This window comes from Capra hircus, chromosome 17, assembly GCF_001704415.2.
Source record: "Capra hircus breed San Clemente chromosome 17, ASM170441v1, whole genome shotgun sequence".
Taxonomy (NCBI): domain Eukaryota; kingdom Metazoa; phylum Chordata; class Mammalia; order Artiodactyla; family Bovidae; genus Capra; species Capra hircus.
In genome coordinates, this window is record NC_030824.1 from 35727456 (window position 1) to 35752598 (window position 25143).

At 34.4% G+C, this 25143-nt stretch overlaps 1 protein-coding gene across 3 annotated transcripts in view; it reads left to right on the forward strand.

Moving 5' to 3' along the window:
- The window catches only part of KIAA1109 (KIAA1109 ortholog), a 202471-nt gene that overhangs the window by 154353 nt on the left and 22975 nt on the right, over nt 1–25143 (forward strand). For 2 of the 3 annotated variants that reach the window (XM_018061504.1, XM_018061505.1), the window contains 15 exons: nt 2504–2563; nt 4336–4562; nt 5335–5535; nt 5719–5849; nt 7117–7240; nt 11246–11355; nt 12460–12550; nt 13096–13158; nt 15411–15664; nt 16438–16653; nt 17777–17957; nt 18508–18604; nt 20390–20551; nt 21177–21316; nt 22736–22937. In XM_018061504.1, the coding sequence (XP_017916993.1) occupies nt 2504–2563; nt 4336–4562; nt 5335–5535; nt 5719–5849; nt 7117–7240; nt 11246–11355; nt 12460–12550; nt 13096–13158; nt 15411–15664; nt 16438–16653; nt 17777–17957; nt 18508–18604; nt 20390–20551; nt 21177–21316; nt 22736–22937 (2259 nt within the window). Of the gene's footprint in view, nt 1–2503; nt 2564–4335; nt 4563–5334; nt 5536–5718; nt 5850–7116; nt 7241–11245; nt 11356–12459; nt 12551–13095; nt 13159–15410; nt 15665–16437; nt 16654–17776; nt 17958–18507; nt 18710–20389; nt 20552–21176; nt 21317–22735; nt 22938–25143 lie in introns of all 3 variants that reach the window. The other variant, XM_018061506.1, reaches the window with a different exon arrangement.

Consider the following 25143-nt stretch of genomic DNA (forward strand, 5'->3'; position numbering starts at 1 on the left):
TGCTATTTTGAAGATACAGGGGTTTGTTTTTAATATTTTAAACATTATAGTAGATTTGATAAAGTATCATTAATCTTATAATGAAAAATTATATTTGAGAATTAAAAGTTGTGAATTAAAATTCCTCAGTTAATCTGTAGACCAAAATTAATACTTACTTTCCAGAAGATGATATGCTATTATTTAGCAATTTTCCCCTCTCTCCATTGGAAGAAAATCCCTCCAGTTGTGGGTTTTCTTTAGGTATTTGGAAGACTTTCCAGTGTTTTCATATCAAAAAATTAAAGTTTTGGTATTTAATTTTGGTAAAATTTTAGGTGAAATTCCTGGATTTGAATGCTTTGCATTTAGATAATTAATAGGTAAAATACTAGGATGTCTTTGAAATACTTCAGGTTACTAAGAAGACTTGCTATCGAAGTACTCAGGCCTAATACCCAAAAGACCAAAAATAGCCTTCATCAGCGACCTTTACAAATAATCATTTTACATGGTTGTTATATATATTTTTAAAAGTCACCATAACTCTTTTGTTTGTGTGTTTTTTTCCCTTAAAATAAATTTAAACCTGTTGACTTTTATTAAGGTGATATTTTGTCATCATTGTAGTCATATTGGATAAAATATATTTGGAAGCAAGGGATAATACTGTTTCCTTAACAGTTTAAACAAAGGGAAAATGCATAAGAAATATACATCTGACTCAAAATCAAAAACATATTGAGAATATAAACAGTAGCTTAGCACTTCAGTGGACATTATACCAACAAAGTAGAATACTAACATGCTATAATAATTGTGAAAATCATAATTTATTTTGAGTTTTGGAGGTTATCAAATGACTTGTATTTGTAACATGCTTATTATTGGGTGTCTTGGGAGGATGGCAAAGGAGGTGAGTAGAGTAGTTGTTTTGTTGATAAAAAAGATTTCCAAATTGCAAATTTGCCAAGTAGTTTACTATTTTGTAGTTTTTGTTAGTAATAAGTATACTTGCATGTAACTGATAATTTTTTTTTTAAAGAGTCGAGTTTAGGGCAGAGAAATAAAAATTAGGATTTTTTTCCAAAGATCATTTAAAAGTCATGCCCTAGAAAAAAGGTGACCCACTGTTATTTCTTCTCTCGGTAATAGTATTTGGGGAAATACAGTTAAAATTAGAAAGCACGACCTGTAGGAAGTGTTCCATGGACCATTTAAATAAATAGTAAAGATTAGACTCTTTTCATTGACATGTACTTAGAGAAGCTAAACTATTAGAAATTTGAAAAATTCCAGTCGTTCTGCTAACACCTGGATAACAGCATTTGTTTGTCACAGCAAGAAAACTGCCATCCTGGATTTTGGTTGGTCCAACTCAAAGATGACAAGTACAATGGGAAAGAGCCCAGTTGGTTTCCTACTTCTCACTTTGAGGATTCAGATCTAATCCTAAGAATTTTAATGTTCCTTATTAATACACCATAGCTCTGTATTCTATGAATTTATGTAATCTTTTTTTTTAACTTTTAAAAATTATCTTCCATTTCTTTGGATTGGAAGTCTTCAATGTTTTCTACCCTTTTCTAATTTACTAGCCTTATTATATTTCTCCAGTTTCAAAGGGTTTTGTTTTCATTCTAGCATGTTTAGATTTGCAAGGGTTGTTTAGTTTTTGTTTTTGTTTTTTTGTCTATTTTGCTCTGTTTTATAACTATGACATTAAAGGTGAATTAGGTAATGTGAGTTGTAGAAATATTTTATTTGGGGAGAGTCTGTTAAACAATTTAGGCTTTATTTTCTTTAAAAGTTGTTTGAAGGATGGTATGTCTCTACTTTTAAAACTGTTGATTAACCTCTTAAAAAAAGCTAAAGTTATCTGATTAAAGCTAAGTTGTAGAAAATTCTTCAAAGTTAAAGTCAGATGTATTCCGAGGATAAGTCAATGAGCTCAGGAGACTGATCTCATGAGACTGACATCACGGCAATCAGTCTTTTTTTTTTTTAAATTCTCATAAAAAGGTCCTTGTCAACGTAAAAGACAGGGCTGATGAATCATGTCTATGAACTGATGTGGCAGTTCTTAGTTATCAAAAAATCAGTTTTAAAGTATTTGCATTCTCAAAGTGCCATTTACTCATGATGGTACAAATTGTCACAGCATCAAGAAACTAGAGTTTCAGAGTTGGCCAGATATTGGCCAACAGATGAGGAACTCACACATAGAATGTAAAGGTAAAACTGCAGTTAAATTCTTTTTCTTTATCGAAGTATAGTTGATTTATAATCTATTAATTTCAGGTGTATGCAGTTTAGTTCTTAAAATCAATAAGAATAAAATATTGTGAGATATGAAGTAGATTTTGCAAGTCATCTAAGGTCCTTTTCTTTCTCCAGATTAAAAACTGAAATCTAGAGAGACTAGTAATCCTATTTAGATATAATTTTTGAAAGAAAAATTACAGTATATTTAAGCACAAGCATAATTTTGTTAAGGATTATTTTGGGGGTGATTTTTGTGCAGGTGTAGTTCCAGATGGTACCTATGAAGTATGTTCCAGGACTACAGGACAAGCAGCTGCTGGTGAGTTCACATTTGGTATTACTTTTGCTATATGTATCAGGTAGAATTCTGCTTTAATCTATTTTTCCTGCCTTTGTATTAGAGGATCCTTTAACCAAAACTCATTCTGTTATTCCCTAATTTTTAAAAACTATTTTGCAATAATATTAGTATATTTTTATTTATTTAACAATTAATTAGACACCACCAGTATATAACACAACTACAAAATGTTTGGGGAAAGACAAAGATGAATAAGATACACTTTCTACTCTATAAATTTAAATTCTAACAATGTAGTTATGGCTCTTCAGTACAACTATAAACTGTAATAAGTGATAAGCTCAATAAAATATTGATATAAAATTCCAACTGCTGTTGAAATTTATAAGAGGCAGATAAAATATCTAAATTACAAAGGATACTAGAATGAGAGAAAACTTTATGGAAGAACTAGCATTTCAACAGGGACTTGAAAGATGGATAAAATTGTTTCTTAGGCAAAAATGGAAAATATATATAGGGAAAATTCAGGCAGAGAGAAAAATACCTATTTTGTCAGAACACAGGTTCTAATTAGCATTGCCCGAATTGGCTGCAATAGTTATGTGAAAATAAGATGGGAAAAATCTTAAGTCCCAAAATAAGGAGTTTGGACTTGATCTGGTGGACAGTGAGAAAAGCACCGAATATTTTTGAGCAAGAAAGCAGAGGTGGCAGTATCAAAGGGTTAGTTAGAAAAATCTAGGAAACTGGTTAGGAGATACTATAGAAGTAATAACCTGTCTTGTCTCTGAGATAATAGCATAGTGTAAATTTTTATTATTTTGCCTGGTATAAAATTAGGGTAAGCGAGAGATATTTATTTAAGAGCTCTTCAAATGTTGAGGAGCAACTGATTAAGATTTCTCCTTATTATTCCCTCTTATCCTCCCAAATGTAGTCCAAGTGCCCATCCTAAGTAAACTGTCCCAGAAAATGGCAAGGCCTGAAGTCCCCACTGACTGAAAAGGTTAGGAAATTTCCAGCAATAATGTTAGAATAAAAATGTGATAACTGAAGTAAACATACATAATGGGAGGAAGAGCACGGAAAAGTCTTTGTCAGGACTCTGGCTTTTTAGTGAAAACACATTCAAACTAGCTTAACCAAAAGCAGGAACTTATCAAAAGAATTATTTGCAGATCACAGTTAAACTTAAGAATGGCTGTCTCAGTGAAGAGAAGGAACCAGGTCAGTTCAAGTTAGTCTAGAAACAAGATTCCAGCTGTCACCAGGGCGCTTCCCAGCTCTTGTCTTTTCTTCATTCTGGCTGCCCACTTTTCTTACTGCTGACGTCCTTGCATGTGGCATGAAACACAGCTGCCAACAGCTCATGAACCTCATTTCCCCACCCTCAGTTACTAGAAAGGAACCATGTTTTCTCAAGTCCAAAAGAGGATTCTTAGTTTTCCAACTTTGACCCTTACTTAGACTGATTATCTAATTAATTCTGTCTAATGAGGGAGGGTCATTCCAATCCTACTACAGACATAGGAAGGCAGATGAACGTGGGGCTTGGGGAGGGGGGATTTCATAGGTCACAAGGGGAAAGTAGAGTGCTGCGCAGAGGAAACAGTAATTACACACCATATAACAGGCAAATCAGCCCCATAGTCTCATGTTTCTGACAGAACTATGAGAGGTATTAGTTATTACACAGGGCCATCATCCATTTTATTCCTTGAATGTAGAATTATTTAAATTTCTATACTTAAAGACTTACCAAAAATGCCTCTTCTTTATTTAAACAGAAAGTAGTAGTGCTGGAACCTGGACACTCAACGTATTGTGGAAAATGTGTGGGATTGATGTCCACATGGATCCTAACATTGGAAAAAGACTGAATGCTCTGGGTAACACCCTTACAACCCTGACAGGAGAAGAAGACATAGATGACATTGCTGATCTAAATTCAGTGAATATAGCTGACTTGTCAGATGAGGATGAAGTTGACACTATGTCTCCCACTATCCATACTGTAAGTAAATTCAGTTAGACTTTTTCAAGACTGGCTTTTACCCTGAGAAAGGGATATTATTAAATCATTGTTACTTATTATAGTTGCTAATTGTGAAGGAAGAAAGGGAGTGGTGGTTCTTTGTACCTACATTTATATAATTTTTTTTGTCATAATATTGTCTTTTAATTGAATTGCTTGTTTCATAATGACTGTCAGCCAGCTTGTGCCTTAACCTACAGATTACACATTAACAGTAAAAGCAAAGAGCAAGCAAATCTGGGGAGAGAAAGTAGATTAGTGGTTGCCTAGGCCTGGAAGAGTTTAGGGATTTGGGAGAGGGGAGGGAAGAGACTGCTAATGTTATAAGGTCTTGTTTGGGAGGTGTGAAAATCTGATGGCTGCACAGTTTTATGAATATTCTAAAAACCACTGCACTATACATTTTAAATGGGTGACTTCTAAATGGCATGTGAATTATATCTCAGTAATGATTTTAAAAAATTAAAGTCAAAAGCAAAGTGCACACACAAAATATACATTTTAGTTTTTTTTAATATACATTTTAAAAATGTGTATTTCCATGTATGCTGTACATATTCTGTCTGTAGTATCAGGTTATTTGATCAGTAATTATTATTTATTAGTTAAAAAGAAAGTTTCTCTCTGCTTTCATTCCAGTATTAATTTTTTATAAAATCTGAAATCTCTTTTAACTACTGTATCATGAATTAGTTTTGTTCTTGGAAACAAAATTTTATTTAAAAAGTTAACGTTACTGTTTATTGTTTAGAGTTCAGATGGAAGTGCAGTAAGTGGAGATGGCTACAAGCTCACCTTTGGGCAGCGACTTGTAAATCACCTACTAGGCCTCAGGCCCCCACATCAGCGCTATTCTGTTCCTGCAGAGTATCTTTGTGACCCAGAGATGTGGGCCTCCCCTCAGTCTAGCCAGTCCCATTTGAAAGCATGCAGAGCTCACTCATGGGGAAACGTAGGTAGCAACTATCCTTATGAAAATGAAGGGGTTTGAATCACTGGAGAATTCAAATCATCTTACTTAACATAGATTGCTTTGATTCCTGCATGCAGCTTTTGATTTAAGGTGCTATTTCTGTGATAAGATTTGCTTTGTGACCTGGGGGTGTTACTGACAGACATGCTTTTGATTTTTCAGGAAGCTGTTGATTATCGAAGACAAGGAGCATCTGGTAGCCAGCCAGGAGAACTTAGAGGAAGAAAAATTATGAAGCGTATAGTAGATATCCGAGAATTGAATGAACAGGCCAAAGTAATAGATGATCTTAAGTATGTATAATGATTTTTAATACACTATAACATTCCCTAATAATAGAACCATGAGATTTTAAATGAGAAGGAAACTGGATTGGAGCTAGTACAACCCCCTTTAGTTAAGTAAATGAGATCACCAAGGTCCAGAGAAGTTTGGTAATTTGTCTGAGATCATACATTCATTAGTAATAAAGCTGAAAACATTAGCCTAGTGCTTATCACAGCTCCCCATTTCTGTCAGTCTTTATGCATATATGCATCTCTACATGTCTGTTTACATGTATCTTTACATATGTATATATGTGTGAGTGTTTTGCTAGCAATATTTTTGGAATGCAAATGTTTGAAGAGAGGAAACAAGTTTAGAATTTATTAAGTACTTATTGTGAATCTGGCATCTTATCTCAATTTAATCCTCATAACATTTCTGCAAGATTAGATGGCATTATCCAAACTTTATAGAAAATTGGCTCAGGGAGATTTAAAAGTCAAAATTTGAACTTGTCTTGGTCTGAATTCAAACTTCATACTTTTTTTTGTTTGCCTGTTTTAGCAGGTCACTAGAACTGAAATGAGTCTAGGGCAAGTCAAGAGCAGGGAGTAGGTGGTACTAATTTTTTTATCTGTTGCCTACTATATAGTACTGACTAGGTCATACTTGTTCTGTAAAGGCTAAATATTCTTCTTGCCAAACTTCATAATTTTGTTTCCCCCCAAGGTGGTAGTCATATGTCAGCTTTTCTAATCTTTGTACACCTGTATCTGTGGGGGTTTTTGTATTCAAGGATTTAACAGAAATGTATGCAATATATAGTGAAAGTTATTCTCTAAAAACTTTTCTGTAAAATCAGTTACAATGATTCATATTTTCTTGTTGACTTATATTATAGTTTGAGTTCTGTAATCAGGGGAAAAAATGACTTGTAGCAAAGTATACTTCCTCTAAAATTTTTTCTGAAACTTACAATTATACATAAAATTTTACATACAGATATTATTCTGCAGAGCATTTCCATAGCTTTCATAAGATTATTAAAGAGACTTCTTGATGTAGAAACAGATAAGAACCATTTCCTAAAACATTAAAGACAGTTTTCCTTTTTTTTTTTTTTTTGTTTTTTACAGTTTGCCAGGTATGGGTATTAACATTATGGAGGGTTTTGGCCTCTCCATACAGAATCTTTGATATTCTGATAAGTTAAAGAATCAAAAAGGAGCAAGTAAAACTCATTCTTTCTTTGTTAACTCTTTACACTAACTGCCATATTTGTTTTGCATCCAGAAAATTAGGTGCAAGTGAAGGAACTATAAACCAGGAAATTCAACGTTATCAACAGTTAGAATCTGTTGCTGTGAATGACATTAGAAGAGATGTTCGTAAAAAGTTACGGAGGTCCAGTATGCGAGTGAGTAAACAAAGAGGATTTTATTAAATTATACTATTTTAAAAATGCTTTTGTTTTATGAAAGTTATGATGATACTTATGTTGTTCTCTTGCCTTCTCCATTGCTGGTGATAACACTTGATTTTTATATCTCATGTCTACTATGTATTAAGCACTGTTTAAAGCACTTTACACTTACCAACCCATTAAATCTTTATAACAACCCTATGTGTTAGCTTGTATCATTGAGTATTTTCGCCATTTTAAAGATGAGGAAACTGAGGCACAGAGAACTCAAGTAATTTCACCAAGGATACACAGCCAGTAATCCCAATGGAGCCAAGATTCAAACCCAAACAGTGGGATTCTACAGGTTATGCCCTAGCCACTGTGTTTTGTTTGCCTATCATAAAGTCATATTCTCTTTTTTGACTCTAAGTCAAATGTGAAATCTTGAAATGTCCATTCTACCCCATCCCATTTTCCACAGCTAACATTACTCTTAGCTACTATATACTCTCAGCACTTTATTCTTACCTTTATTATTTGCATGTTTAGTTGCCCTTACTAGAGTTTGAGTCTCTTAAAGGACAAGTTATTCATCTTTGACCCTACCATCTACCACATTCTCGGATTTAGCCTAGTTACTGAACAACTGAAATAAATATAGTAGAAAATAATTATAAAACTTATTCAAGTAGAGGTAGGTTGCTTTGGGTCAAAGTGGTCTTCTTAGTAGAAAAACTAATATTTTAAAATATAGTCAGCAGAACCCTCCATTTTTCTAACCAGAATAAGGTTTTGAGTACCACCCCAGTACACATGGACATCACCAGATGGTCAACACCGAAATCAGATTGATTATATTCTTTGCAGCCAAAGATGGAGAAGCTCTATACAGTCAACAAAAACAAGACCAGGAGCTGACTGTGGCTCATATCATGAAATCCTTATTGCCAAATTCAGACTTAAATTGAATAAAGTAGGGAAAACCGCTAGACCATTCAGGTATGACCTAAATCAAATGCCTTATGATTATACAGTGGAAGTGAGAAATAGATTTAAGGACCTGATTCTGATAGATAGAGTACCTGATGAACTATGGAGTGAGGTTCATGACATTGTACAGGAGACAGGGATCAAGACCATCCCCATGGAAAAGAAATGCGAAAAAGAAAAATGGCTGTCTGGGTAGGCCTTACAAATAGCTGTGAAAAGAAGAGAGGCAAAAAGCAAAGGACAAAAGGAAAGATATAAGCATCTGAATGCAGAGTTCCAAAGAATAGCAAGAAGAGATAAGAAAGCCTTCTTCAGTGATCAATGCAAAGAAATCGAGGAAAACAACAGAATGGGAAAGACTAGAGATCTCTTCAAGAAAATTAGAGATACCAAGGGAACATTTCATACAAAGATGGGCTTGATAAAGGACAGAAATGGTATGGACCTAACAGAAGCAGAAGATACTAAGAAGAGGTACAAAAAAGATCTTCACGACCCAGATAATCATGATGGTGTGATCACTAGTCTAGAGCCAGACATCTTGGAAAGTGAAGTCAGGTGGGCCTTGGAAAGAGCATCACTATGAACAAAGCCAGTGGAGGTGATGGAATTCCAGTTGAGCTGTTTCAAATCCTGAAAGATGATGCTGTGAAAGTGCTGCACTCTATATGCCAGCAAATTGGGAAAACTCAGCAGTGGCCACAGGACTGGAAAAGGTCAGTTTTCATTCCAATCCCAAAGAAAGGCAATGCCAAAGAATGCTCAAACTACTGCACAATTGCACTCATCTCACATGCTAGTAAAGTAATGCTCAAAATTCTCCAAGCCAGGCTTCAGCAATACATGAACCGTGAACTCCCTGATGTTCAAGCTGGTTTTAGAAAAGGCAGAGGAACCAGAGATCCAATTGCCAACATCCACTGGATCATGGAAAAAGCAAGAGAGTTCCAGAAAAACATCTATTTCTGCTTTATTGACTATGCCAAAGCCTTTGACTGTGTGGATCACAATAAACTGTGGAAAATTCTGAAAGAGATGGGAATACCAGACCACCTGACCTGCCTCTTGAGAAACCTGTATGCAGATCAGGAAGCAACAGTTAGAACTGGACATGGAACAACAGACTGGTTCCAAATAGGAAAAGGAGTACATCAAGGCTGTATATTGTCACCCTGCTTATTGAACTTATATGCAGAGTACATCATGAGAAACACTGGACTGGAAGAAACACAAGCTGGAATCAAGATTGCTGGGAGAAATATCAGTAACCTCAGATATGCAGATGACACCACTGTTATGGCAGAAAGTGAAGAGGAACTAAAAAGCCTCTTGATGAAAGTGAAAGAAGAGAGCGAAAAAGTTGGCTTAAAGCTCAACATTCAGGAAACGAAGATCATGGCATCTGGTCCCATCACTTCATGGGAAATAGATGGAGAAACAGTGGAAACAGTGTCAGACTTTATTTTTTTTTGGCTCCAAAATCACTGCAGATGGTGACTGCAGCCATAAAATTAAAAGATGCTTACTCCTTGGAAGAAAAGTTATGAGCAACCTAGATAGCATATTCAAAAGCGGAGACATTACTTTGCCGACTAAGGTCCATCTAGTCAAGGGTATGGTTTTTCTTGTGGTCATGTATGGATGTGAGAGTTGGACTGTGAAGAAGGCTGAGCGCCCAAGAATTGATGCTTTTGAACTGCGGTGTTGGAGAAGACTCTTGAGAGTCCCTTGGACTGCAAGGAGAGCCAACCAGTCCATTCTGAAGGAGATCAACCCTGGGATTTCTTTGGAAGGAATGATGCTGAAGCTGAAACTCCAGTACTTTGGCCACCTGATGCGAAGAGTTGAGTCACTGGAAAAGACTCTGATGCTGGGCAGGATTGGGGGCAGGAGGAGAAGGGGACGACCAAGGATGAGATGGCTGGATGGCATCACAGACTCGATGGACGTGAGTCTGAGTGGACTCCGGGAGTTGGTGATGGACAGGGTGGCCTGGTGTGCTGCCATTCATGGGGTCACAAAGAGTTGGACATGACTGAGCGACTGAACTGAACCAATACATAAGAACTGATTAAATCAGAGCTGCTAAGGTTAGAGGAAGCGGGGAACGCTTCAGGGATCCTTAGTTCATTGGCTTGAGCTGTCTCTCCTTGCTTACCACCAGAGTCCCAGACAACATCATTTGAATACTGTTCTAAAGTATTTAAATTAGGGATAAAATTCAACTTAATATTCATCACTGGCTTCTGATGATACTAAATGAACAGTGATGATCAGTAATATATAACTTTAAAATTTTTGACACTGTGTACTTCACAGTCATGTGACATAGTGTTAATGTTGCTTGCATACCATTTATAAGTTAGTTTATATTTGGCAATTAACTTTAAAAAATAAAACTAGGTAGAGAGGATTAGGGAAATTATTGAAATTACATCTATGTTCTTAACATTTATCAAATTTGTCAATTCCCTTTTAATTCCACTCAGTTCCCTTTTAATCCTCTTGCTTTCTCATCTCCATTATTAGACTTTTTAATATCCAATCTCTCCAAACTACAAATTTGAAGAAGGATTTAGAGACAAGGAGGGTGTTCCAGTCGGCACTTCCTGCCTGTCCTTTTCTGTAATTTGAGCTCTCTTGGTGGGGTAGTACTTGAAATGATTAGTGTCACTCTCTCCCTCACCTTTCTCCTGGAGTCCTTCTGTTCAATTCTCATTTTCTTTTCTTACTGTTTTCTTTTCCCCCCCCTGATTTCTGTACCTCTCAGCCTTGCTCCCAATCTTTCCTTTCAGGCCAGCTAGTGGCTCTTACTTTCCTTTTAAGAGGAACTGACGTATGGACTAAAGAGGAGCTGATTCCTGCTGCACTTTGACCCATCTCTGTTGTTAAGTGATATTTAAAGTCACAATTTAAGAGAACTTGTTATTGATCTGAAGGAGACTAACTTGTTAACTAGCAGAAAATTTTATCTGAAGTCAGATATTATAACAGCTAAAGTCACCCTATTTCTTTCCCCTTCATTAGGCTGCTTCTCTAAAGGATAAGTGGGGTTTGGGTTACAAACCAAGTTACAGCAGATCGAAGAGCATTTCAGCTTCTGGAAGACCACCTCTTAAGCGAATGGAAAGGGCAAGGTAATAGATTTCAATCGATGAAACAAGTAATAACATTGCTGACTCTTTTGCCAAAGTTCACTACTTATTTATTTTGTTCTAATTGGGCAAATTACAAAATTAAGGTAACAAATGGATGCTGTCAGTATAAGAAGTTTGAGGAATTCTGTCTCATTTAAATACACTTTTATTTTATAAAAGTCATTATGTATTTTTTAGTAATGATGTACATTGTCATTTAGACAAATTTATGTGTAAACTTATAGACCATCCAAAGAAATGAATATTTGCATATTTGTAACTGTAGCTTTAAATTTGTCACTGTAGAAAAGGTTCTTTTTTTTTATGAAATAGAAAATTAGCATATACTGGAGGTTCAACAGAACCAAAATTTCTTTTCTTTTTTTATATTTATTATTATTATTTTTTTACTTTACAATATTATATTGGTTTTGCCACACATCAACATGAATTTGCCACAGGTGTACATGTGTTCGCAATCCCGAACCCCCCTCCCACCTCCTCCCACACACCATCCCTCCAGGTCATCCCAGTGCACCAGCCCCAAGCATCCTGCACCCTGTCTCGATTTTATATGGAAAAATGTAAATTTTACATATTATAGAAAAATACACAGAAAAATAGAGTTTTACTAGTGAAAAAACAATATAGGGACTTCCCTGGTGGTCCAGTGGTTAAGACTTTGCCTTCCAGTGCAGGGGGTGGAAGTTCCATCCCTGGTCAGGGAGCTAAGATCCCACATGCCTCGTAGCCAAAACAACAAAACCGAAAACAACAGAAGCAATACTGTAACAAATTCAATAAATATTTTAGTCCACATCACATACACACAAACTAAAAAAAAGAAGAAAGAAACCTTAAAAACACTATACAATAAGTATAAATTGTTTTTTATAAGGTTTGGTTTTAGAAAATCCTGTGTTAATCAAAGCCATGAATTTTGTTTAATGCAATGATAAAGATTAAGGCGTACCAAAAGTTCAATCCTTGGATGAAGTAAATATTTAGAAATAAAGTGTTAATGTCATTAATCAGACTTTTATAAAAGTCCAGGGTTTTTTTAAGAATATTAATGTTTAATAACCTTATATATTTTACTTACAGTTCTCGAGTAGGAGAACCTGAGGAGCTCCCAGAAATCCGTGTGGATGCAGCATCTCCTGGACCCAGAGTCACTTTCAATATCCAAGATACAGTAAGAGAGAGACTATTTGTTGGTGATATACAGTGCTAAAGAATCTTTAGTAATTACTAAATTATATGAGTTACTCAGTGAAATACTAATTCCTACAAGTGGAAGTATAAATTATGATGGTTAAAGTCTCTGTACTTTACCAAATAGGGCTCTACCCAAATGCTATCATTGAGAGCCGTACTGCAAGTATTAGTGTTTTATGTATAGTCTCCATACTGCTTGCTCATAGGTAGAAACGTTTTGTTGAATAATTTCTTTCAAGTTCAGTTCCACATTAAACTAGGTATTTTATACAAATGTATATGTATATGTTTTTTATTTAATTTATTTTATTATTTATGTACTTTAGCTCAGAACATATAGAAATATTAGAAACTAGTAAAAAAGTCAGTTTCAGTTATATTATAATTTTATAGCATTATAATTTTATATTATAATTTTATAAAATTTTTGTTAGAATGTTTGCTCTTTTGTTGTTTATTTTTAAAACCTTGGTTTTTTACTTTTCATAAATTTTTATAAATTTTCTTATTATTTTAATTAAGTTGAAAAAAACAGTATGGGGAAGTGCACCACAATCGAGCTGTCCTGGGGAAGGGTATTTTCAGGTACTTTTTAAGAACAACATAAGTTTTCCTTTAAAATTATTTAACCACTCTGAAAATCTGCTTTCAAAATGTCTTCCTCTCGTTTCATACTAAACTCGGGTCTTGAAAATATTTTATATAAAGCTTTAAAATGATTGGTTGAATTCTTTTTTATCATGTGTATTTCATTAACTCTTGCATGAATATATTTTAGTTCTATACTTATAATTTAATAGTAATTATTTAATCTCAAAAATTAAAGGACTAAATCAGTGTACCAAATTAATGAAATCATAAACCAAAAACTGCCATATATTAGTTATTTGGTAATCTTTAAGTGAATCTCTTTTTCCCTACATTCATTTATAAAAAGAATCTTTTAAAAAAATGAGTTACCTAATTCAAACTAGAATCAAACTTATCTCAGAATAACAAATTAATCATTGAATGTTATTTATTGAGTCACTGATATAAAAAAGCATGTATAAAAGTATTAAAAATTATGTTCAAAACAGTATGGAATGTGCTACACAATCATTTATAAGTTAAATTAACACCTTTAACCACATGTTTTCCCTAAATATAGTTTTAAGAGTAAAATTTAATTTTAAAATTGTATTTGTATAGTAGGTGTATAAATCTTTGTCTAGAAATTTTCCACCAAGTTACCTTTAAAAACTGGAACTTACTCCACATTTGTTTTGTTTCACTTCCCCCACTCTTTTAAGATAACCTCAATATATATCCCATAGTTCCACTGAATTTAGTCAAGCTGAATTGTTTTAGAATTATTCAGTTGTAATAGAGTAAGCTTGAGAGACCTGTCCTTTTTTCTAAAACTGAACTTGGAAACAAATCATTTATAGTGAATAAAATAGATTCTACTAATTTATGTTTTCACCTGTCCAACATTTTTTAAATCAAGAAAATTGACATGTAACATTATTTTCAAATGTACAGCATAATTATTTGATATATGTATATACTGTGAAATGACTGATTTATTCTTAAAGGCATTAATATTTGAATTGATTCAAGTCCTATTTCTAAATTGTGTATGCTATTTATAAAAAACAGTATGTAAAAATAAGTTACAAAATAGATCATTAAGCATGGTTAAATAGAAAGTGAAAGTTAAAGAAGCTCAGTTGTGTTCGACTCTTTGCAACCCCAAGATTATACAGTCCATGGAATTCTTCAGGTCAGAATACTAGAGTCAGTAGCCTTTCCTTTCTCCAGGGGATCTTCCCCACCCAGGGATTGAACTCACGTCTCCCACATTGCAGGCAGATTCTTTACCAGCTGAGCCACAAGGGAAACCCGGTTAAATAGAAAATAAATATAAAACACAGGGATATTTATCTACGTAAACTCTTAGCACAGCTTTAAAGAATCAAAGATTTTCTTATAAAATATGACTTACTTATTTACTAAATGATGTTTTGAAGAAAAGCTATAAAGAAAATCTAGATTCTGCAAATGTTTGAAATTTTGATTATAGGATTTCACTATGCATCTAATTGTAGTATCAATAAATTTACCTTGCACATTATACATTTCAAAGGCTTGTCACATTCTCAAAGGATATGTAAGCAACTCTCAAAACATGGAATCAAAATTAGGACACAGAAGTTTGGGGTTTTTTGTTTGTTTTTTTTTTTTGCCTTCTTAAATGAAATGGCCTCATGGTACAGTCCTCAGGGAACAAAATTATATTTATACAAACTATTCACCTTAAAATATAGGATTCTTACATTGGGTTGGCTGACATGCTTAATTATGTAACTATTTACATATCTTTCTTCAGCCCTTTAGGGCCCATTTTAAAAAGATGTATCCACAAAAAGTATTCTAGAAGCACAAAGTGCATTCTGTACTAACACCTGCATGCTCTTTGCATCACTAATTGCTCTCTTGACCTTCTGATTTAAAGTTGATCACATTGTTTCCCCTTGTCTCCATACTATGATTAACTATTCTTTAAAGAATTACACTATGTACAAATCAACATGATGCTACATGCTTACATAAAGTAAAATTTCACTCTGTGATTTTTAGTGTGTCAGTGGTATGACTTTCTGTGGTTTGAACTTCTTCCTTCCTTGTTTTGTATGCCATTTCATATGTTCACAGAGCTGACTTTTCAGTTCAGAGTGAGGAAATCCAATTTTGATATTTTAAATGCTTAAACATATATTTTTTCTTTTTCTTTTTTAACTTGAAAAGAGGTTTGTAATATGAACCTGATTCATGTTTTCTCTCTTTACATTCAGTTTCCAGAGGAGACAGAGTTGGACCTCTTGTCAGTAACCATTGAAGGTCCTTCCCATTACTCATCAAATAGCGAAGGATCATATTCCGTGTTCAGTTCTCCCAAAACCCCAGGAGGCTTTTCACCAGGCATTTCTTTCCAGTCTGAAGAGGGCCGACGGGATGACAGTTTGTCTTCTAGCAGTGAAGATTCTGAGAAAGATGAAAAGGATGACGACCATGAGAGGGAAAGGTTTTATATTTACAGGAAACCCTCGTGAGTAGTAGCCCTTTTATTTTAAGATCCTTAGGCAGTACCTTAGAGCTGAGCTTAAAACATTTTACAACTGTTAATGTTTATAGAAAAACAAATAAATCTTACTGTGCCTAGCCAGAGTGAGACTGAGACATATCCATGATTTACTAATATAATCTATCTCCATATGGCATTAGTTTTCTTCCCCCCCTTTTTTTAATAAAACCCGGAAAGTAGCATTTAAATTTTACAGTTTGTGAAATGAAATCTCCTCCAAAATGTAGAATGTAGGTCATATTCTGATATTCAGACTCTTCATTAGCCAGTGATTGTGCCTGTGTCCCAAGTACTTAGCACATTGCCTGGCACATAATAATTCCTCAGTACATAGTTGTTGAATAAAGTGTGACTCCATTAAACTTAGGAAATACCTCAGTCAGTAAGAGCTATCTGGGTAATTTGTGTGAATTTACAAAATACTAAAATTTATTTACAGACTTTATTTCCAAAGTTATTTGGCTCAAACAGTAAAAATTCTGCCTGCAATGCAGAAGACCTGGGTTCAATCCCTGGGTCAGGAAAATCCCCTGGAGGATGGCATGACAACCCACACTTCAGTATTCTTGCCTGGAGAATCCCATGGACAGAGGCAGGCTACAGTCCATGGGGTCACAAAGAGTCAGACACAACTGAGCAGCTAACACTTTCATTGCTCACATAACATGTTGGAAAATAGTTTGCTGAAAACTCTTCCCATTTTACTACAATGTAATGACCAGCTGTTCTTTCTCTAGACATACATCTCGTAAAAAAGCAACAGGCTTTGCTGCTGTTCATCAGCTGTTTACAGAACGCTGGCCAACAGCCCCAGCCAACAGAAGTCTTAGTGGCACAGCTACAGAGAGAAATATTGACTTTGAACTTGATATTCGAGTTGAAATTGATAGTGGAAAATGTGTGCTCCACCCAACCACCCTTCTACAAGAACATGATGATATAAGCTTGAGAAGGTAAGATATTGGTCAGGAATACTATTTATATATCACTAATCATAACAAACATTTCTCCCCACATCCCAAAATGCAGATTTAAAGAGTGTTTTTAATCATAGTTTGAATGTTTGAATGTTCATTTGTATAACATTCTATTTCTTTAAGCAAATGTATATTTTTTGATGATTAGAAATGGATGACTGATTTAGATTCTGCAAATTTGTTAAACAGTTTTATCTTTGGAATTCTCCAAGTATGAATTTCTCAGTTAGTCCCTATCCTTTTATTCACATTTCTGTTTCAAAGAATGGTACAATACTCAAAGGTGTCTTGTTATTGAGAGTTTGATGAATTCATAAAGAAATAAGAAAGATTGGGAAACAGTTGAACAAAGAGGCTTCAGTAAACTGGAATGTTGCTCAGGCTGTAACTGTAGCTTTACCATGTTTCCATCATTGAAGAAATAGTTGTATAAACAGGTCTAAAGTTAGATTAGTTTTTCTTTGAATTTCTGTTTTGCTTTTCCTTCCTAATCTAAAAAAAAATTAGAGAAAATAATAATATTAATAATCTAGTGGATGAGTAAGAAATGGGTGGAAATGCAGTAAAACATGTAGGAAGAATGCTGACAATTGTTGAAGCCGGGAGATGGGTCCATGGGGGTTCATTCTACCATTCCATTTACATTTATATGTTTGTAATTTTCTATAATAAAAGATATTTAAATGTCTCATTGTCTAATGAAGATTTTTATACAATGAGATGACAAAAAGGCAGTATAACTAGTTAAAGTCTTAGAAGTGTAATAGTGATGATAAAAAGAATGTTAATTTATTTTTGGTTGAACTGCAATAAGCCAAAATAAACTTCTGGTATTCAGCTATATTTACCTAAATAAAGAGTAGTTTCATTTGGTTCAGCCTTCGTTTGGAAGAGTTGTGACCTCAGGAAAGGACAAAGGTAACTGCCCTGTATAGTTATGGAATATACAACATAAACCTCATCCATGCAAGGATTAGCCAGTTTAGCTAGAGATAATGACAAGCCTCACTTTTTCAACTTTATTAATAGAAATTTGACTTTAAACAACATAAGAGAATGTCTTTCAAAAAGATAAAAAAACATTTTTTTCTTTTTATAGGAGTTATGACAGAAGTTCCAGGAGTTTAGATCAAGAATCTCCTTCCAAAAAGAAGAAGTTTCAAACTAATTATGCTTCTACCACCCATTTAATGACTGGCAAGAAAGTGCCATCATCTCTACAAACAAAGCCCAGTGACTTAGAAACAACAGTATTTTATATTCCTGGAGTTGATGTAAAGGTAAAAACCTAAGTATTTAAAATAAGAAATTAGATTATTAGTAGCCAGGTTTATTTCCTATCATATGTATTCTTCCTTCACTGCTGCTGCTGCTAAGTCGCTTCAGTCGTGTCCAACACTGGTTATATTAAAATGAGACTTTCTGAAGTTTTCTCTAATGTAGCTGTATTCTGAACATGAGATCTTCTAAATTGCACATTGCCCCATGTGCATGAAATTTTCCATGAAATTTTGACAGGAAGAAGTTAATTTTCTTTTTTAAACATGGATATTCATGTTTGCGAAACATTGCCTAGTGCAACTTTTTTAGATTCTAGAATTATACATTCCTAGAATGTTAAGCTAGAAAGAATTTAAAATAGTATCTGGGATGACCTCTTTTCACTTTAAAAATGAAAAAAGCTAATAAGGAATTTGCTAGAGTCACAGAGCTAACTTGTAAAATCTTCTGGTTCCTGGATCAGTGTTCTTTCTGCCGCATTTTAGTACATTTCTTTGTTTTCCTCATGTGCATAATTTTAATTTTGGAAGTTTATTTGTTTCAATACAGTTGCATTACAATTCCAAGACTCTAAAGACTGAATCACCTAATGCCTCCAGAGGATCTTCCTTACCACGAACACTCTCTAAAGAGTCCAAGCTGTATGGTATGAAAGATAGTGCAACATCTCCTCCTTCTCCTCCTTTACCTTGCACTGTCCAGAGCAAGACTAACACCTTACTTCCTCCCCAACCCCCACCTATTCCCTCAGGTATTTAAGGAAAATATACTTTAATTTTTTTCATAAATTAATTTCAAGTCATCACCTACTTGCTCTAGGAAGACTTTCAAATTCACATGTTTAAGAAAAAAGGACTTAGACTTGCCAATAATGACTGTACAAAATTCATGTATGGAAGTGTAAGCTAATTCCTTTTGCCTAGTTTTCAAATTGCTATTACCTTAAGAATATCAGCTTCTACTTAATTTTGAACTGAACTGGATCAGTTCAGTTTCTATATTTAAAAAGTCTTATATAGTTCAGATTTGGGAGCTTATGATCTAGATGGAAACATCACACTTATATATTTAAGACAGAATACATTGAACTTAAACCATATTTATTATCTATTATTGCATAGCAAATTATCCCAAACTTAGTGGCTTATAATCTTAGACATAGTTTCTGTGGATCAGAAATTCAGAAGCAGTGGGGCTGGGTGCATCTAACTTCACAGTTTTCTAGGAAGTTGCAGTCAGGATGTTGGCTAGGGATACAGTCACCCAAATGCTTGACTGGGTCTGGAAAATCTGCTTCCATCATATCCCATTCACATGGCTGACAAGCTGGTGCTTTAGTTTCTCCCCACATGATTGGGCTGCTTGAGTGTTCTCGTGACATGGCAGCTCACATTCCCTCAAAAGGAGTGATACAAAAGAATACATGGCTGAAGCTGCAATATCTTCTATGCCTTAGTCTCAGAAGTCACATACCATCATTTCCACAATATCTTGTTCATCATATAGGTGACCCTTATTCAGTGCGGGAGGGAACTACACAAGAGCATTAATACCAGGAGGAAAGGACCGTTAGAAGTTACTTTGGAATCTGGCTACTATACTACATGAATAATACCTTATATATATAATAGAATTTCCAAAAATGGGAATATTGGGTTGGTAAAGAATTAGTGAAAAAGCTTTATTTGAGAGATGGAACTTGATACATAAAATTTTCAAAGTAGCGGTAATCATGATAATAATGCCTAATATTTTTATATCACTCTTAAATTGACAAGACATATCTATGTCCATTAAGTACAGGGCATGTATTATTATCCCCATTTTATAAATGAAGAAAGTTAAAGCTCATAAAAGTTGAATTTCTTTCCTAGGTTTACAAACTAATACATGGTAGACTTGGAAAGCTAAGCCAAAGTTATCTAAAACTTAGCTGTTATATCATTCTGTTGACATGGAAATATTTAGTCAGGTAGAAGGAAGGAGAGATGCAGCCCATGTAAGGAGGCATGTAAATATTTACCAGGTAAGAACAGCAAGAACCTAAGAAAGTATAAAAACTAATGTTTTTCCTCACTTGCCACAAATTATCATTAGTCAGAGTTCTCTATATCTTCTTAAGTTGACAGATAATACTAAATGAGAGACTAAATGCTAAAATAGTAATGAAAGAGTTGGCGAAGTGTAAATTTGAAAAACTGAACCAAAATTTGTGACCTAGAGCAAGTAGGAGTAACTGTTGTATTTATATACACCACTGATCATCTCTGTATTCTAACAATAAGATTTCTATCAACCTATTTTTATTGCATTCTTGTATGGTTTTAAGTACAAGGTGCTTCACCTGATTAAACTCATATAATTCTAATTTCTCACAAAATTATGTTTTCTGGAAACTATTAAATTCATCTCACATCTATACATGTTCTAGCCAAAGGAAAAGGAAGTGGAGGAGTAAAAACAGCCAAGTTATATGCCTGGGTAGCACTTCAGTCATTGCCAGAAGAAATGGTGATCAGTCCCTGCCTGTTAGACTTTCTGGAAAAGGCTCTGGAAACTATCCCAATTACACCAATTGAAAGGAACTATACAAGTGAGTGTCCTCTTAAATAACTAACTGCCCATCACATGTATTTTGGGGTCCTGTTACTAGAAGGATTTTGTAATGTTTTTATATATTACTGTATAATACATTCAATGATAAAGGAATTATAGAACTGAAAAAGAACTTGAGAGACCATCTAGTCTTGGTGGGGTTTATGATTCCTCCATGGCTACAGCTATTTAATGACAAAATTAACATCCTTAGTCCTGTGTTTGAAGAAGGAAATGGCAACCCACTACAGTATTCTTTCCTGGGAAATCCCATGGATAGTGGAACTGGCGGGCTGCAGCCCACACATTCACAAAATGGACATGACTTAGCAACTAAACAACAGGTCCCATATTAGAGTGACTCTTGGACTGGAAACACTCCTTGAGAACAATGGCAAAATTACTGTTTTATTTGTATGTTGTTTGGTACAGCAGTGGGAATCTAGAGTTTGAAGGAATGAGTAAGAGGTTTGAATAGGGAAAGTTGTAATGAATAATGGGCTACAGAAGCCAATGTTTCTATGCATTCATGCCCCTGATCTCAGTACTAGCAAAAGAGAAAAGGATCTTTTAATAAATAGTTTGCCTTTACCCTAATAGTAAAACTTTAAATACTTTAACAGCTGTCAGCTCTCAAGATGAAGATATGGGACATTTTGAAATACCAGATCCTATGGAAGAATCAACAACATCACTAGTATCATCTTCAACATCTGCTTACTCTTCCTTCCCTGTAGATGTTGTGGTTTATGTACGAGTTCAGGTAATATACTTCAGCTATTCCTTTTTATTTTAAAGAGAAAATGTTTTCTTAAGTTTATTTGAACATTTACAATATTAATTCCTTTTAAAGTTTTCTTAAGGTTCATGGACCTTTAGTATGTCTATAATGGCCTAGAGGTTGCCTGAACCTCTGGAAAGTATGTGTACAACTTTATGTGTTATTTATTTGTCTTTATTTGTCTGCTGAGGAGGTTCATATCTTTGAGTGTTCAAAATTGAGATCTCATTATTTTGTGTCAAAGGTAAAAATATGTAAGTTAAAACCCTTTTTTAGCACATTATGACTTTTAAAAATTATATCATGCCACCTGTATTTTTTATCATTATGGTTATTTGTGGCCAGACATAAAGTGAAATTGAGATAAAAAGTCACAATAGTACCTTTTTTTAGATTCTTCTAAGGGTTATATAATTATGTATTTAATTATTTTATTCTAAAATTCTGTCCTGTTTCAGGCCTGCAGGAGTATAGGCTACCCCTCTGATATTGTGGTTTAAGTTCCAGACCACCACTGTAATAAAGAAAATATTGAAGTGAAGCAAGTTATATTTTTTTTATTTCCCAGTGTATATAAAAATTGTTTACACTATCCTATATTCTATTAAGTATGTAATAGTATTATATCTAAAATAAAACAATACCTACCTTGAGTAAAAAAGAATGCTATTGGAAAAACTATACCATTAGACTTGCCCAAGGAAGGGTTGCCACAAACTGTCATTTTGTGGAAAAAAAAAAAAACAACTCAACATCTACAAAGCACAGTAAAATGAGGTATGTTATATTAGCATTCAATTGAGTCTGCTTATTAAGGAGGATTTAACTTGTTTCCAAACTTCAAGGTTTCGTTTATTTTCAATTAAAACTTTATGATCAGTCTCAAGATTAAAAGAAACACTAATGATCATCTCTTCAGTAATTTCTACAAAAGCAATTTGGCCAAAAGAATTTCAGTCTGATCTGGAGTTTTGCACTAGCTTTTTTGAAGATCTGATGAAAACATGTAATAAGTGAGGGCTTGAGAGTTTGTAAAACTTCAGTTATAAATGCAATAGCAGCCTTTTAAAATTGCAGCATAAAAAAATCACTTCCTTTAAAATACTTGATTATGGACAATATGAACATAAACATATTTAATGTTCTGAATTATCTAAATGTCTACATATTTACTGTTTATAATTCCTCAAATATTTAGTTTTAAAAGTGATATGATTTTGTTAATGCATTTTGGTTATTGTATCATGTGTCTGTTTGAAAAAGGTAGGGCATTAAACTCAAAATAATAAATTTGATATATGTAGACTGAGATGGAAACTGAATGTAATTTCTGGAGTCCAATAGAAAAATTTTTAATCACCTAGTTTTAGAAACTTTTCTTTGTCTTTCTGTACTTTTCAGCCCTCACAGATCAAGTTTAGCTGTTTACCAGTGTCAAGAGTAGAATGCATGCTAAAGCTGCCATCCCTGGATTTGGTGTTTTCTTCAAACCGAGGAGAACTGGAGACTTTAGGGGCTGCATATCCTGCAGAGACCTTATCCCCTGGAGGCAGTGCTCCTCCAAGCGGAACAAAAACCTCCTCGAGCAAAACTGGAGTACCAGGTGTGGAAACATTTGTTTATTCAATTAGCATAAAAAGCCAAGTACTATTTTAATAGTAATTAATAAACATTTCCAAATAAATACATTTGGAATAGGAGAATATTTGAGAATTAGGTAATTTATAGAAAAAAATCCATAGTGGATCAGAGTTTTGAGTGTATTTCATTATACCCAAGGAATGGCAGTTGCATAGCGTTTTGTTGTCCATTCATATGCATATTACATGTACTGTGAAGTGTGAATGATAATGTGTTCAAGTACTTTTGAATGTTTTATTTTATGCTGTATTTTTACATTATGAGTGATCAGTGTTGCAAATGGTAAGAGCTGTAGTATTATCTTGCAAGGATTTCTTATCACACTGAATTAAAAGTATATCAAATTGTGTGTATATGTATAAAAAAATTTTAGTAAAAATTTTAGATAAAATTTTGTTACTTAACTCAAATGTCTATTTCATGAAAGATTTAGGTATTAAAGTAGAACTGATGATTTCCTAATGAGATAGTCACTTTTCACTCAGTGTCATTTCTGCCCTAAAAATCATCTGGAGATCACAAATGCAAGTAGTGAAAATTTTATGGGACATTTTAAAAAAGACCAGAATGAATGAAAATGTAAAACAACTGATAAAAGAACTAATAATAAGACAGTTTAACAGTTCTACCCCTAAAGCAGATATTGGAATATTCACTTTTTTCTTAATATCAAAATGTCATAAATTAACACAATTTATTATAGCAGTATATATGCACTATGCTAGGAATATATAATGAAAGGAATATAAAGTAAGCAGCTATTTTTATGCCCTCCTTTCTTTTAGAAAATGAAAAAGTGAAGTAGCACCCTTAACTTTATCATAATAAAACATGCAGGAAGGAATGATGATGAGAATAAATGTATAAGAAATGTAGATTATGACAATATCCATTCTTTGAAAGAGTCTTTATGAACTTGACTGAGTTCTGGATCAGTGCTAAGGGCTGGATATACTGTAGTGAACTTAGCTAACAGGCATATTCCTGCTAAGTGAAGTGAAGTCGCTCAGTCGTGACCGACTCTTTGTGACCCCACAGACTGTAGCCTACCAGGCTCCTCTGTCCATGGGATTTTCCAGACAATAGTACTGGAGTGGATTGCCATTTCCTTCTCCAGAGGATCTTCCCAACCCAGGGCTTGAACCCGGGTCTCCCGTATTGTAGACAGATGCTTTACAGTCTGAGCCACCAGGAAAGTCCTATTCCTGCTAATGTGAAACTTAAATTTGGAGAAATAGATAATAAGCAAACAAGTATATTTTCAGTGAAAACATGAAGGTGGTAAGTATGAGTTAGCCACGTAGACAGTTGGGGGAATAAAACATTCCAGGTACAGAGTGTAAAATCTATAAAGTACAAAAGAGTGACAGGTCTTTGAAATTAGCCTGTTCCACTCATGGTTGCTGCCGCCGCTGCTGCTATGTCGCTTCAGTTGTGTCCGACTCTGTGCGACCCCAGAGACGGCAGCCCACCAGGCTCCCCCATCCCTGGGATTCTCCAGGCAAGAACACTGGAGTGGGTTGCCATTTCCTTCTCCAATGCATGAAAGTGAAAAGTGAAAGTGAAGTCGCTCAGTCATGTCTGACTCTTAGCGACCCCATGGACTGCAGCCCACCAGGCTCCTCTGTCCATGGGATTTTCCAGGCAAAAGTACTGGAGTGGGGTGCCATTGCCTTCTCCACCACTCATGGTAAATGTTGCCAATAAGGCCTTTTTGATTTCTAAGAGAGAGACCTTTAACCGTTTCCATTTGTGTACTTTGCTCTGTTTCCACTGTTTCTGTGGAGATGTGGACTCCAGTGTATGATTTGGACTTTTTACAGTTCATTCTCCTCCATTGCTTAAAACTCAGCTATTTTGTACCTCTTCCAACTACCTGCTTCCAGTAGAAAAAAGGAGAAATTAGACAGGAAACTTTGGAGTTGGCCAGTCATGTGTAAATAATTGTTTTAACAATGAACAGAATATTCAGCCCTGGTTTATACAGTAAATTAACTGGAAAATACATGTAAGCCCTGATGTTAAGGATTTAAATCTACTGATCAGTTAATGTTTGACTATTTCCATTTTATTTTCAAACCATGTTTGGTTCTTGAGACTATATTAAGGACAGTTTTTTTTTAGTACTTTCTGTCTTATTCTATTTTGGGTTTCTTGTGTTCCCTATA